A 13567-nucleotide genomic window follows, 5' to 3' on the forward strand; every position below is an offset into this window, starting at 1 on the left:
AGACAGGCTCTCTCACACAGTGTAATACACAGAGACAGACTCCCCCAATGTGTTGCAGTTTAAATGTGTTTTAAAACTAAAGTATAAATGTTTATGAAATTAAACAGAATCTGACAGGATCAGAGACTCACCCGAATCCCGACAGAAAATCAGGAGCGTGCCATTGGCCAGCCCAGCGATCACATGACCTTGCGCGTACCTGCAGGAGTGGGGGAGTTACAATGTTAATTTACACTGAAGCATAAAACACACTGACACAGAGAGAGAGAGTACAGAGAACACCGGAGCAAAACACACCCACCTCAGAGCCATACTGATATCACAGAGCTTCACACCAGCCAGGCAAAACACACCCACCTCAGAGCCATACTGATATCACAGAGCTTCACACCAGCCAGGGCAAAACACACCCACCTCAGAGCCATACTGATATCACAGAGCTTCACACCAGCCAGGCAAAACACACCCACCTCAGAGCCATACTGATATCACAGAGCTTCACACCAGCCAGAGCAAAACACACCCACCTCAGAGCCATACTGATATCACAGAGCTTCACACCAGCCAGGCAAAACACACCCACCTCAGAGCCATACTGATATCACAGAGCGTCACACCAGCCAGGCAAAACACACCCACCTCAGAGCCATACTGATATCACAGAGCTTCACACCAGCCGGGGCAAAACACACCCACCTCAGAGCCATACTGATATCACAGAGCTTCATACCAGCCAGGCAAAACACACCCACCTCAGAGCCATACTGATATCACAGAGCTTCATACCAGCCGGGGCAAAACACACCCACACCTCAGAGCCATACTGATATCACAGAGCTTCACACCAGCCGGGGCAAAACACACCCACCTCAGAGCCATACTGATATCACAGAGCGTCACACCAGCCAGGCAAAACACACCCACCTCAGAGCCATACTGATATCACAGAGCTTCACACCAGCCGGGGCAAAACACACCCACCTCAGAGCCATACTGATATCACAGAGCTTCACACCAGCCAGGCAAAACACACCCACCTCAGAGCCATACTGATATCACAGAGCGTCACACCAGCCAGGGCAAAACACACCCACCTCAGAGCCATACTGATATCACAGAGCGTCACACCAGCCAGGCAAAACACACCCACCTCAGAGCCATACTGATATCACAGAGCGTCACACCAGCCAGGCAAAACACACCCACCTCAGAGCCATACTGATATCACAGAGCGTCACACCAGCCAGGCAAAACACACCCACCTCAGAGCCATACTGATATCACAGAGCTTCACACCAGCCAGGGCAAAACACACCCACCTCAGAGCCATACTGATATCACAGAGCTTCACACCAGCCAGGCAAAACACACCCACCTCAGAGCCATACTGATATCACAGAGCTTCACACCAGCAGGGGCAAAACACACCCACCTCAGAGCCATACTGATATCACAGAGCGTCACACCAGCCAGGCAAAACACACCCACCTCAGAGCCATACTGATATCACAGAGCTTCACACCAGCCAGGCAAAACACACCCACCTCAGAGCCATACTGATATCACAGAGCTTCACACCAGCCAGGCAAAACACACCCACCTCAGAGCCATACTGATATCACAGAGCGTCACACCAGCCAGGCAAAACACACCCACCTCAGAGCCATACTGATATCACAGAGCTTCACACCAGCCAGGGCAAAACACACCCACCTCAGAGCCATACTGATATCACAGAGCGTCACACCAGCCAGGGCAAAACACACCCACCTCAGAGCCATACTGATATCACAGAGCTTCACACCAGCCGGGGCAAAACACACCCACCTCAGAGCCATACTGATATCACAGAGCTTCACACCAGCCGGGGCAAAACACACCCACCTCAGAGCCATACTGATATCACAGAGCTTCACACCAGCCAGGCAAAACACACCCACCTCAGAGCCATACTGATATCACAGAGCTTCACACCAGCCAGGCAAAACACACCCACCTCAGAGCCATACTGATATCACAGAGCGTCACACCAGCCAGGCAAAACACACCCACCTCAGAGCCATACTGATATCACAGAGCTTCACACCAGCCAGGGCAAAACACACCCACCTCAGAGCCATACTGATATCACAGAGCGTCACACCAGCCAGGGCAAAACACACCCACCTCAGAGCCATACTGATATCACAGAGCTTCACACCAGCCGGGGCAAAACACACCCACCTCAGAGCCATACTGATATCACAGAGCGTCACACCAGCCAGGCAAAACACACCCACCTCAGAGCCATACTGATATCACAGAGCTTCACATCAGCCAGGGCAAAACACACCCACCTCAGAGCCATACTGATATCACAGAGCTTCACACCAGCCAGGCAAAACACACCCACCTCAGAGCCATACTGATATCACAGAGCTTCATACCAGCCGGGGCAAAACACACCCACCTCAGAGCCATACTGATATCACAGAGCTTCATACCAGCCGGGGCAAAACACACCCACCTCAGAGCCATACTGATATCACAGAGCTTCACACCAGCCAGGGCAAAACACACCCACCTCAGAGCCATACTGATATCACAGAGCTTCACACCAGCCAGGGCAAAACACACCCACCTCAGAGCCATACTGATATCACAGAGCGTCACACCAGCCGGGGCAAAACACACCCACCTCAGAGCCATACTGATATCACAGAGCTTCACACCAGCCGGGGCAAAACACACCCACCTCAGAGCCATACTGATATCACAGAGCTTCACACCAGCCGGGGCAAAACACACCCACCTCAGAGCCATACTGATATCACAGAGCGTCACACCAGCCAGGCAAAACACACCCACCTCAGAGCCATACTGATATCACAGAGCTTCACACCAGCCGGGGCAAAACACACCCACCTCAGCTCAGGAAACAAAATTGTATGAACTATTGGACAGACCAAATTAAAAAACAAAATAAACTAGAATGCTACAGAATGCTAAACAGAAATTATTCCCTAGCTGAATATTTAACTGAAATAAAATATCCCAAACTGAGGCAGATCCTGACAAAACACAGGCTGAGAGACCACCATACAAAACACAGGCTGAGCGACCGCCATACAAAACACAGACTGAGAGACCACCATACAAAACACAGGCTGAGCGACCGCCATACAAAACACAGGCTGAGCGACCGCCACACAAAACACAGGCTGAGCGACCGCCACACAAAACACAGGCTGAGCGACCGCCACACAAAACACAGGCTGAGCGACCGCCACACAAAACACAGGCTGAGCGACCGCCACACAAAACACAGGCTGAGCGACCGCCACACAAAACACAGGCTGAGCGACCGCCACACAAAACACAGGCTGAGCGACCGCCACACAAAACACAGGCTGAGCGACCGCCACACAAAACACAGGCTGAGCGACCGCCACACAAAACACAGACTGAGCGACCGCCACACAAAACACAGACTGAGAGACGGCAATCTTGAGGTGGTAACTGGCCAACACAGGCAGACCTGGAAACTAAGAGACAGGTGCCTGTGTGGGCAGTGCGATTGTGGGGAGGTAGAAACAGAGAAACACTTTGCTCTAGAATGCAGCAAATACAACAAATTCATCAGCAGGGTTCCTGGCTTCCAACACTTAGACCAGGAATCCCAATTAAAAATAATCCTGGGAGAAAATAAAGAAACTGCACAAAATGAGGGAAATGATTAAAGAGTAAGGAAAGCAAGACAGAATGCAGGCAAAAAGAAAATAGTGAAGCCCAGAAAGAGACAGAGAGAGAGCCTGAGCAGTGAGCCTGATTATCTACACACTGCAGAGCAGTGCAGAGACAGTGAAGGTGTGGCAAACCACTTTGCCACACGCGCACACACTGTCACCTTTAGTAATGACATACACACACACTCACATTTCTAGCAATGACACACACGTGCACCTCTAGCACTGACACACACACCATGGTCCTCAAAAGACACCGACCTGGGCCGTGACCCAGCCAAACCATGCCCTAAGGGCAGGAGCACACCCAACCACCCGCAAGTGCACAGGAACACCCAGACACTGAGACCACAAGGAGCCACAGCCCAGCGAACCTGATCTCAGCGATCCCCAACCCAGCGATCCACAGCCTACAAAGCCCCAACCCAGCGTGGGCAACCAGCAGAGTGGTACCAGCGACCCGCACAGACACACAGCCACGCTGCAGCAGGAGCGGTACCAGTGACCCGCACAGACACACAGCTACGCTGCAGCAGGAGCAGTGCCAGCGACCCGCACAGCCACACAGCTACGCTGCAGCAGGAGCGGTGCCAGCGACCCGCACAGACACACAGCCACGTTGCAGCAGGAGCGGTGCCAGCGACCCGCACAGCCACACAGCCATGCTGCAGCAGGAGCGGTGCCAGCGACCCGCACAGCAACACAGCTACGCTGCAGCAGGAGTGGTGCCAGCGACCCGCACAGCCACGCTGCAGCAGGAGCGGTGCCAGCGACCCGCACAGCCACACAGCTACGCTGCAGCAGGAGCGGTGCCAGAGACCCGCACAGCCACACAGCCACCCTGCAGCAGGAGCGGTGCCAGCGACCCGCACAGCCACACAGCTATGCTGCAGCAGGAGCGGTGCCAGCGACCCGCACAGCAACACAGCTACGCTGCAGCAGGAGCAGTGCCAGCGACCCGCACAGCCACACAGCTACGCTGCAGCAGGAGCAGTGCCAGCGACCCGCACAGCCACACAGCTACGCTGCAGCAGGAGCGGTGCCAGCGACCCGCACAGACACACAGCCACGTTGCAGCAGGAGCGGTGCCAGCGACCCGCACAGCCACACAGCCACGCTGCAGCAGGAGCGGTGCCAGCGACCCGCACAGTCACACAGCTACGCTGCAGCAGGAGCGGTGCCAGCGACCCGCACAGCAACACAGCTACGCTGCAGCAGGAGTGGTGCCAGCGACCCGCACAGCCACGCTGCAGCAGGAGCGGTGCCAGCGACCCACACAGCCACACAGCTACGCTGCAGCAGGAGCGGTGCCAGAGACCCGCACAGCCACACAGCCACCCTGCAGCAGGAGCGGTGCCAGCGACCCGCACAGCCACACAGCTATGCTGCAGCAGGAGCGGTGCCAGCGACCCGCACAGCAACACAGCCACACAGCCACGCTGCAGCAGGAGCGGTGCCAGCGACCCGCACAGCCACACAGCCACGCTGCAGCAGGAGCGGTGCCAGCGACCCGCACAGCCACACAGCTACGCTGCAGCAGGAGCGGTGCCAGCGACCCGCACAGCCACACAGCTACGCTGCAGCAGGAGCGGTGCCAGCGACCCGCACAGCCACACAGCTACGCTGCAGCAGGAGCGGTGCCAGCGACCCGCACAGCTACGCTGCAGCAGGAGCGGTGCCAGCGACCCGCACAGCCACACAGCTACGCTGCAGCAGGAGCGGTGCCAGCGACCCGCACAGCTACGCTGCAGCAGGAGCGGTGCCAGCGACCCGCACAGCCACACAGCTACGCTGCAGCAGGAGCGGTGCCAGCGACCCGCACAGCCACACAGCCACGCTGCAGCAGGAGCGGTGCCAGCGACCCGCACAGCCACACAGCTACGCTGCAGCAGGAGCGGTGCCAGCGACCTGCACAGCTACGCTGCAGCAGGAGCGGTGCCAGCGACCCGCACAGCCACACAGCCACGCTGCAGCAGGAGCGGTGCCAGTGACCCGCACAGCCACACAGCCACGCTGCAGCAGGAGCGGTGCCAGCGACCCGCACAGACACACAGCTACGCTGCAGCAGGAGCGGTGCCAGCGACCTGCACAGCCACACAGCCACGCTGCAGCAGGAGCGGTGCCAGCGACCCGCACAGCCACACAGCTACGCTGCAGCAGGAGCGGTGCCAGCGACCCGCACAGACACACAGCCACGCTGCAGCAGGAGCGGTGCCAGCGACCCGCACAGCCACACAGCCACGCTGCAGCAGGAGCGGTGCCAGCGACCCGCACAGCCACACAGCCACGCTGCAGCAGGAGCAGTGCCAGCGACCCGCACAGCAACACAGCCACGCTGCAGCATCCTCCAGAGCAAGAAACCCGGCCGCCTCAAAACTGAACGAGAGAAAAAAACTCCTCAATCTTATCTGCACAAAAATAATGAGGTAATCCGTCCCTACATTAAAAAACAAACAAACAAAAAAAGCATTGGAAACCACAAATTCATCTCATTTAAATGTGAACTGTAACTTTACAATAGGAACGTTCAGAATTAGTAGCTGGAATATTCAGGGTCTGTATGCCTCAACCTTTGAAATTAAAAGTAAATTTGTAAATAATGTAAATAACATAGACATAATCATTCTCCATGAAACACAGAGTCGTGCAGACGTGTCCACACACTGTCCCAGCGGCTACAGGGAGCCGATAGTGCCCTCCCTGGAAACCCCCAGATCAAGTGTGGCAGCGACTCAGGGGGCATCATTGTGTGTACAAAGGGGAGCTCACAAACTGTTTCCCCAGTAAAGAGAGGCGAGACATACCCATGGCTCAAAATTAAAGGAGAAATTCTATCTACTAATCTAGATGAATATCTGTGCACAGTTTACATGCCACCCTCAGACTCCCCTACCACAGGGAGGAGGGTTTTCAAGATCTCCAGAGAGTGTTCATTTACAGACACCTGAAATAACCCTGTACCTGAAAAGCTCAGAGCAGCCCCTCGAGATCTGAGCCCTCCCACCAAACTGGTCAACCTCAGACTCACAACTGGACAAAGACAAGCACTGAAGACAAGAAAACTCTCCTCAGTGCTGACAGAGAAAGCATGTTAAACAGCTTCCAATCAACACAATAGCAAAACAACCAGGAATACATTTGGCTATCAAAAATTGTAATAACATATTTGAATCAAATCTCCGAACAATAAACACAAAAAATAAAACACACAAAACAAACCTGGAGAGAAATGGTTTGACAGTGAGTGTAAATCAGCCAGAAAACATCTCAGACAACAAACCAGAAACACAGGAAGCCAATCATAGGGAATTCCAACTCAGCTGCTGCCAAGCACTCAAACACCACACATACCTCCTGAGAAACAGCAAAGAGGGTCATGTGTCCAAACAAATGAACCCAGATGGAAGAATCAACTGATCAAAACTTTATTAAAAAGTCTGAACACTCCAAAAATAACAAAGAATTGGCGATCTAAAACGGCAGTATTTGGAAAAATTAATTTGAAAGACTTTACCAACGTTTTTTTAAAACATCTAAAATTCAGAACAAACTGCAATACTTAAACAACTAAATAGATTAGAAACAACCATTAAAAATGATAAAAACCCATTCGACACTCCAATCACAATAGAGGAGCATTTTCATGTGATGTCTGGCAGAGGCGAACTGCTAACAATTGCCCGTGCCAGACCACATCCAAACCAAACAATAACAAGTAAACTAAAATAAAAGAGGACAGACAGCGTCTCGCTTTGTTTCAATTTGGCAAAATTCTGTTTAAAGATCGCTCATCTCCAGTACAATTATTCAGAGAAAGTGGATTCGTAACTAAATCTACTACGGCGTTTCCCATGTCTGTTGAAATCAAAAAATATCTATAGATAGAAAATTAAATTCTAAATACTGAAATGTATTATTTCTCAATAACAGTCTGCAAAATTTAGTGTTTAGCCGGCATATTAACACCCCGCCTCTGCTCACGAATGATTGGACAGCTGTCAGATCTTTCACTTTCCTATTGGCTACTTACTCGCCAGTTTTCATGCAGAATACCGTGAATGGCCTGTGCTTGCTTATGTTTGGACAGCTGCATAAAACTTTTTTTTAAAATTTTTTTTTATAAATTTAGTCGTTGCCAATTAGTTTTTATTATTTTCTAACCAATTTGAAATGCCCAATTATTTTTAGTCTCAGCTCACCGCTACCACCCCTGCGCTGACTCAGGAGGGGCGAAGATGAACACACGCTGTCCTCTGAAGCGTGTGCCGTCAGCCGCCCGCTTCTTTACACTCTGCAGACTCACCGTGCAGCCGCCTCAGAGCTACAGCGTCGGAGGACAATGCAGCTCTGGGCAGCTTACAGGCAAGCCCGCAGGCGCCCGGCCAGACTACAGGGGTCGCTGGTGCGCGGTGAGCCGAGGACACCCTGGCCGACCTAACCCTCCCTCCCCCCGGACGACGCTCGGCCAATTGAGCGTCGCCACCTCGGAGCTCCCGTCCACGGTCGGCTGTGAAATAGCCTGGACTCGAACCGGCGACGTCCAGGCTATAGAGCGCATCCTGCACTCTAGCGAGTGCTTTTACTGGACGCGCCACTCGAGAGCCCCTACAGCTGCATATAACTTGGCAGATATTTGACTCTCCTATTGGTTAAACTTACTGTCAGTACCTGCAACTGAAACAGACACAGTTTATGCCCCACCCAGCTAACTTATGTTTGTGCTACCGCAGGGAAAATGCAGATATTCAATCAGCTGATCTTATCGCAGAGGCCCTTCAGGAAAAAAAAAATATGTTGAGTACGTACAAGCACAGCATAAGCGAGCAGCACTGTCAACAGACTGCTGTGACGCTTTTGTTGGAAAGCGTGTTTAAAGCTTGATTTATTTTCCCACGCTACGACCCGCCAGCAATGTGTTCACGACCCATAATTTAAGAACAGCTGCCGCGGGCACGATGGCCTGGCTTCGCGGGCACCACTTTGAGGACCACTGTTCTAAATAAACACAAAACAATACATTTAAACCATAACATTACATTGTGTTTTTAACTAAACTGTGAATACCTTTTAAATCATAACACAAAATACAAACACCCGTTTAAATGAACACATTAATAAGCAGGGCTTAGCCCTGCCCCCTATTTACATGCAGGGCTCTGTTCTACCCTGCCACACTGCTCTATGGAGATGACCTGGTCCTGCGGTCACTCACAGAGAAGGGTCTTCAGCAGAGCCTGTCACTGCCAAAGCAGTACTGTCAGTAAACCTGGACAAGACCAGAGTGATGGTCTTCCAGAAGAAAGCAGATCTCAGGGAAACAGGTACTGCTTCACTCTGGGCAACACCGCACTGGAGCACAGCACCAGCTAGACCTACCTGGGTCTGACCATCAGTGCGTCAGGGAGCTTTACTGGCTATAAATGCATTAAAAAAGAAAAAACACACAGGGATTTCTACGCCATGAAGAACCATCTCTACAAAATCAAACCACCACTAAAAGTCTGGCTAAAATGGGGACAAAAGCCCAACTGAAACGTTCCATTTGGAATTTGGTGAAAACATCCTCCAGGTTCACAGGAGCACCCCAAATAGCGCGTGCAGGGCCGAACTGGGCCTCTTACCCCTAATGATGACAAAAAAGAGCGGCCAAATTCTGGGTCCATCTGAACCAGGTAGACCCAAACTCCTACCGGCAGAAGCACTGCAGACCAACCAGCTCTGCCCAGAGAAGTGCCCACAGCCTGGCCACTAAAACAGGCAGACACCAAACATCCTGCAGTGCCAGAGCAGAGTGGCTGTGCCGTCACTGTGAGCTCCATGGGACAAGATGTTAGACAAGGACAAATAGCTGTAAAATGGTGTACTGTTTAAAAAAAAATAGAAATGAGCAAAAGAAAAAACAGATTTTGTTTTTGCACAATTTGATGGAGCCTACTGTAAATATTGCATGCAAAAAAAAAAAAAGAAAAAAAAAAGCAGAGAAACCCGACAGGTTCTGCACAAGTCCTTTAAAAATCTGGGGTTCAGCCGTTACAAAACTGAAAGAACGTCAAGAAAAATCTGAATCCCACAAAGAAGCAGAAATAGCTGGCAATGATTTCATATCTGTGATGAAACAAACAAACACCTGCACATCAGGAGCTGAATTCAGCTTATAGAGAAAGAGTGGAAAAAAACAGAGAGAAGCTATTTTTATATCTGAATAACTCCCAAGTATTGCTTATTATAGTTGTACTCTTAGTATGTTACTTACATTTTAAAAGCAAATGAGTTCCAAACTGCACTGAAAGGAACATTTCCTTAAGGTTTGTTATACTTGTTGAGGTGAGGTGGGGTCACGGGGAACCTTTTGTGTATCTTGAAGAATTTAGTGAACCAGTGAAGCTACAAGGCTAGATCCACCCCTGTTAATCACTAATGGATTGACTGTGTTCACTGTTAAATAAAACCAAAATCCTACAAGTTATATTCTACTGTTTTGTGTGTTTTGTGCGACAGGAAGGGGGCAAGTAGATTTTTAAGAAGGACAAGTGGATTTGTCTAGCATTTTGTCCCTTGGGTACACCCCTGCAGACACACACACACACACACACACACACACACACACACTCTAAAAACAAATACAGACAGACAGACAGACGTTTTAGAAGATCGCCTGTGAGGAGTCTTTTCAGAAGCAGAGTGACCCCAAGACTTACGTGATGGAATGCACCCCTTCCTGCAGCCTCACTGACTGCACACAGTGCCCCCTATCTGTCACTGCAGAATGGAGGAATATACTGGAGAGAAGAGATGGGAGAGGAGGGAGTAAGAGGAGAGGGGAGAGAGGGAGAGGGGAGAGAGGGGGGAAGAGAGATGGTTATTTGCAGCACAAACAGGTTCACAAACAGCTGATATAGGATTCCTAACACTGACGTATAAACAGTGTGAGAGAACATCCTATAATAACAACCAGCCCGGTCGCCATGGTAACGTCTCTGAGAGCGGAGATCTCACTATTACCACGTAATACTATCCTTAATAATAATAGAGGCTGGATTTCTTTTCACGGTAAAAAAAGGCTTATTTCACAAAAATAGGTGTTTCAAGATATTTAAATGATAAAATTAATACGTATTCAAGCAGAAAACAATGAGCATGGTCGAATTCAAAACTGATCATTTTCGCTACAGATCGCTCCTCAATATTGAAACGCTTACCTGAAAAAACTGTAAATGCTAAAATGCAGAATATTCCAGGTTTTTTTATGTCCCCCTTTTAAAGACATTCTATTTTTTTCAATCAGTGAATTATCAAACAAAATAAAAACTGTAAACATTTTAAAAATAACAGACAGACATGTGAACTGTCCCCTTCTTGTACTGGACAGAGTGATCTTTAGCAGAAATGTTTCTCATCTGTGATGCTGCTGCTGTCTTTCTGGTTGAAGACATTGTAAGAAATGGTGCAGATCTATGCAGTGTGTGTTCAATCATTCACCGGGAGGAAGCAAACTCAACCGGCTGCCAGAATCCTGAATGCAGCGCGACACGCAGTGCGTCAATCAGGGAAACACTGTATGAAGAAGAAAATCTGTATATTCACACAGAAAGGGGAGTTTTCACAGGGAACTACAGCCCTGGCCAAAAGTTTAGCATCACCTAGAATTTTAGGAGGTGAGACATAATTTAAAAAAAACAAAAAACCTATATGAACATAATTTAAATCTTTTATTTAACATCATGTAATCAAAGAAACTGCAAAATGCTATTGCAAAATAAAAGTCTACCGGAAGCCATAATCGTCGTGCAGTACTATTTCATGTTAGATTCCCAAATGTCACATTTTTCAACAGCTTTCATTGGACTCTATGAAGCTGAGGGAGTTCATTCTATATAGAGGGGGTGGAATTCAATATGTTAACAAGGGGGCATTATTCAGCAGCTTTCATTGGACTCTATGAAGCTGAGGGAGTTCATTCTATATAGAGGGTGTGCAATTCAATATGTTAACAAGGGAACATTATTCAGCAGCTTTCATTGGACTCTATGAAGCTGAGGGAGTTCATTCTATATAGAGGGGGTGGAATTCAATATGTTAACAAGGGAGCATTATTCAGCAGCTTTCATTGGACTCTATGAAGCTGAGGGAGTTCATTCTATATAGCGGGGGTGGAATTCAATATGTTAACAAGGGAGCATTATTCAGCAGCTTTCATTGGACTCTATGAAGCTGAGGGAGTTCATTCTATATAGAGGGTGTGTAATTCAATATGTTAACAAGGGAGCATTATTCAACAGCTTTCATTGGACTCTATGAAGCTGAGGGAGTTCATTCTATATAGAGGGTGTGCAATTCAATATGTTAACAAGGGAGCATTATTCAACAGCTTTCATTGGACTCTATGAAGCTGAGGGAGTTCATTCTATATAGAGGGGGTGGAATTCAATATGTTAACAAGGGAACATTATTCAGCAGCTTTCATTGGACTCTATGAAGCTGAGGGAGTTCATTCTATATAGAGGGGGTGGAATTCAATATGTTAACAAGGGAGCATTATTCAGCAGCTTTCATTGGACTCTATGAAGCTGAGGGAGTTCATTCTATATAGAGGGGGTGGAATTCAATATGTTAACAAGGGAACATTATTCGGCAGCTTTCATTGGACTCTATGAAGCTGAGGGAGTTCATTCTATATAGAGGGGGTGGAATTCAATATGTTAACAAGGGAACATTATTCAGCAGCTTTCATTGGACTCTATGAAGCTGAGGGAGTTCATTCTATATAGAGGGGGTGGAATTCAATATGTTAACAAGGGAACATTATTCAGCAGCTTTCATTGGACTCTATGAAGCTGAGGGAGTTCATTCTATATAGAGGGGGTGGAATTCAATATGTTAACAAGGGAACATTATTCAGCAGCTTTCATTGGACTCTATGAAGCTGAGGGAGTTCATTCTATATAGAGGGGGTGGAATTCAATATGTTAACAAGGGAACATTATTCAGCAGCTTTCATGCCACTTTGTGAAGCTAAATTAGTTCATTCTACAGGCTGGGGAGGCAACACTTTTGGCCAGAGCTGTACATATTATATGGCAATGGGTACTTCACACAGAAATCATGAAATCAGTGATAACTGTAAAACAAATGCAGCGTAATAATAATGAATATTAATATGACTAGAGACGCCCAGCACAGCGGGAGACTGAGAGGCCATGTGATACAGACCTGCCCTGCTGAGTGCCAATCCACACCGTGCCTGGAGAGGGAGCTACTGAGCCACTGCTGAGCACTGTGAGGAGGAGAGAGAGAGAGAAAGAAAGAAAGAAAGAGAGAGAGAAAGAAAGAGAGAGAGAGCGTGAGAGAGAGAGAGAGAAAGAGCGAGAGCGAGGGGGGAGGGGGGAGGGGGAGAGAGAGAGCGAGAGAGGGAGACACAGAGAGAGAGCGAGAGATGGATTAATTTCATTATTTACTTGTATTATATTGTATGTTGTGTATCTGTGTATTATATTGTACAGTGTGTAGTTGGGTATCATATTGTACAGTGTGTAGCTGTGTATTATAGTGCATGTTGGTTGCTGTGTATTATAGTGCATGTTGGTTGCTGTGTATTATAGTGCATGTTGGTTGCTGTGTATTATAGTGCATGTTGGTTGCTGTGTATTATAGAGCATGTTGGTTGGTGTTGCTGTGTATTATAGTGCATGTTGGTTGCTGTGTATTATAGTGCATGTTGGTTGCTGTGTATTATAGTGCATGTTGGTTGGTGTGTATTATAGTGCATGCTGGTTGGTGTTGCTGTGTATTATAGTGCATGCTGGTTGGTGTTGCTGTGTATTATAGTGCATGTTGGTTGCTGT

The 13567-nt window shown here is 48.7% G+C and overlaps 1 protein-coding gene across 2 annotated transcripts in view; it reads right to left on the reverse strand.

Annotated features, from left to right (window-relative positions):
• LOC117410069 (C-Jun-amino-terminal kinase-interacting protein 4) overlaps positions 1 to 13567 on the reverse strand; it is a 79653-nt gene that overhangs the window by 11449 nt on the left and 54637 nt on the right. For both annotated transcript variants that reach the window (XM_059018323.1, XM_059018321.1), the window contains exons 20-22: positions 12936 to 12999; positions 10424 to 10504; positions 132 to 199 (exon numbers count right to left, since the gene is read on the reverse strand). In XM_059018323.1, the coding sequence (XP_058874306.1) occupies positions 132 to 199; positions 10424 to 10504; positions 12936 to 12999 (213 nt within the window). The remainder of the gene's footprint in view (positions 1 to 131; positions 200 to 10423; positions 10505 to 12935; positions 13000 to 13567) is intronic.

The sequence above is a fragment of the Acipenser ruthenus genome, chromosome 59 (genome assembly GCF_902713425.1).
Source record: "Acipenser ruthenus chromosome 59, fAciRut3.2 maternal haplotype, whole genome shotgun sequence".
Lineage (NCBI taxonomy): Eukaryota > Metazoa > Chordata > Actinopteri > Acipenseriformes > Acipenseridae > Acipenser > Acipenser ruthenus.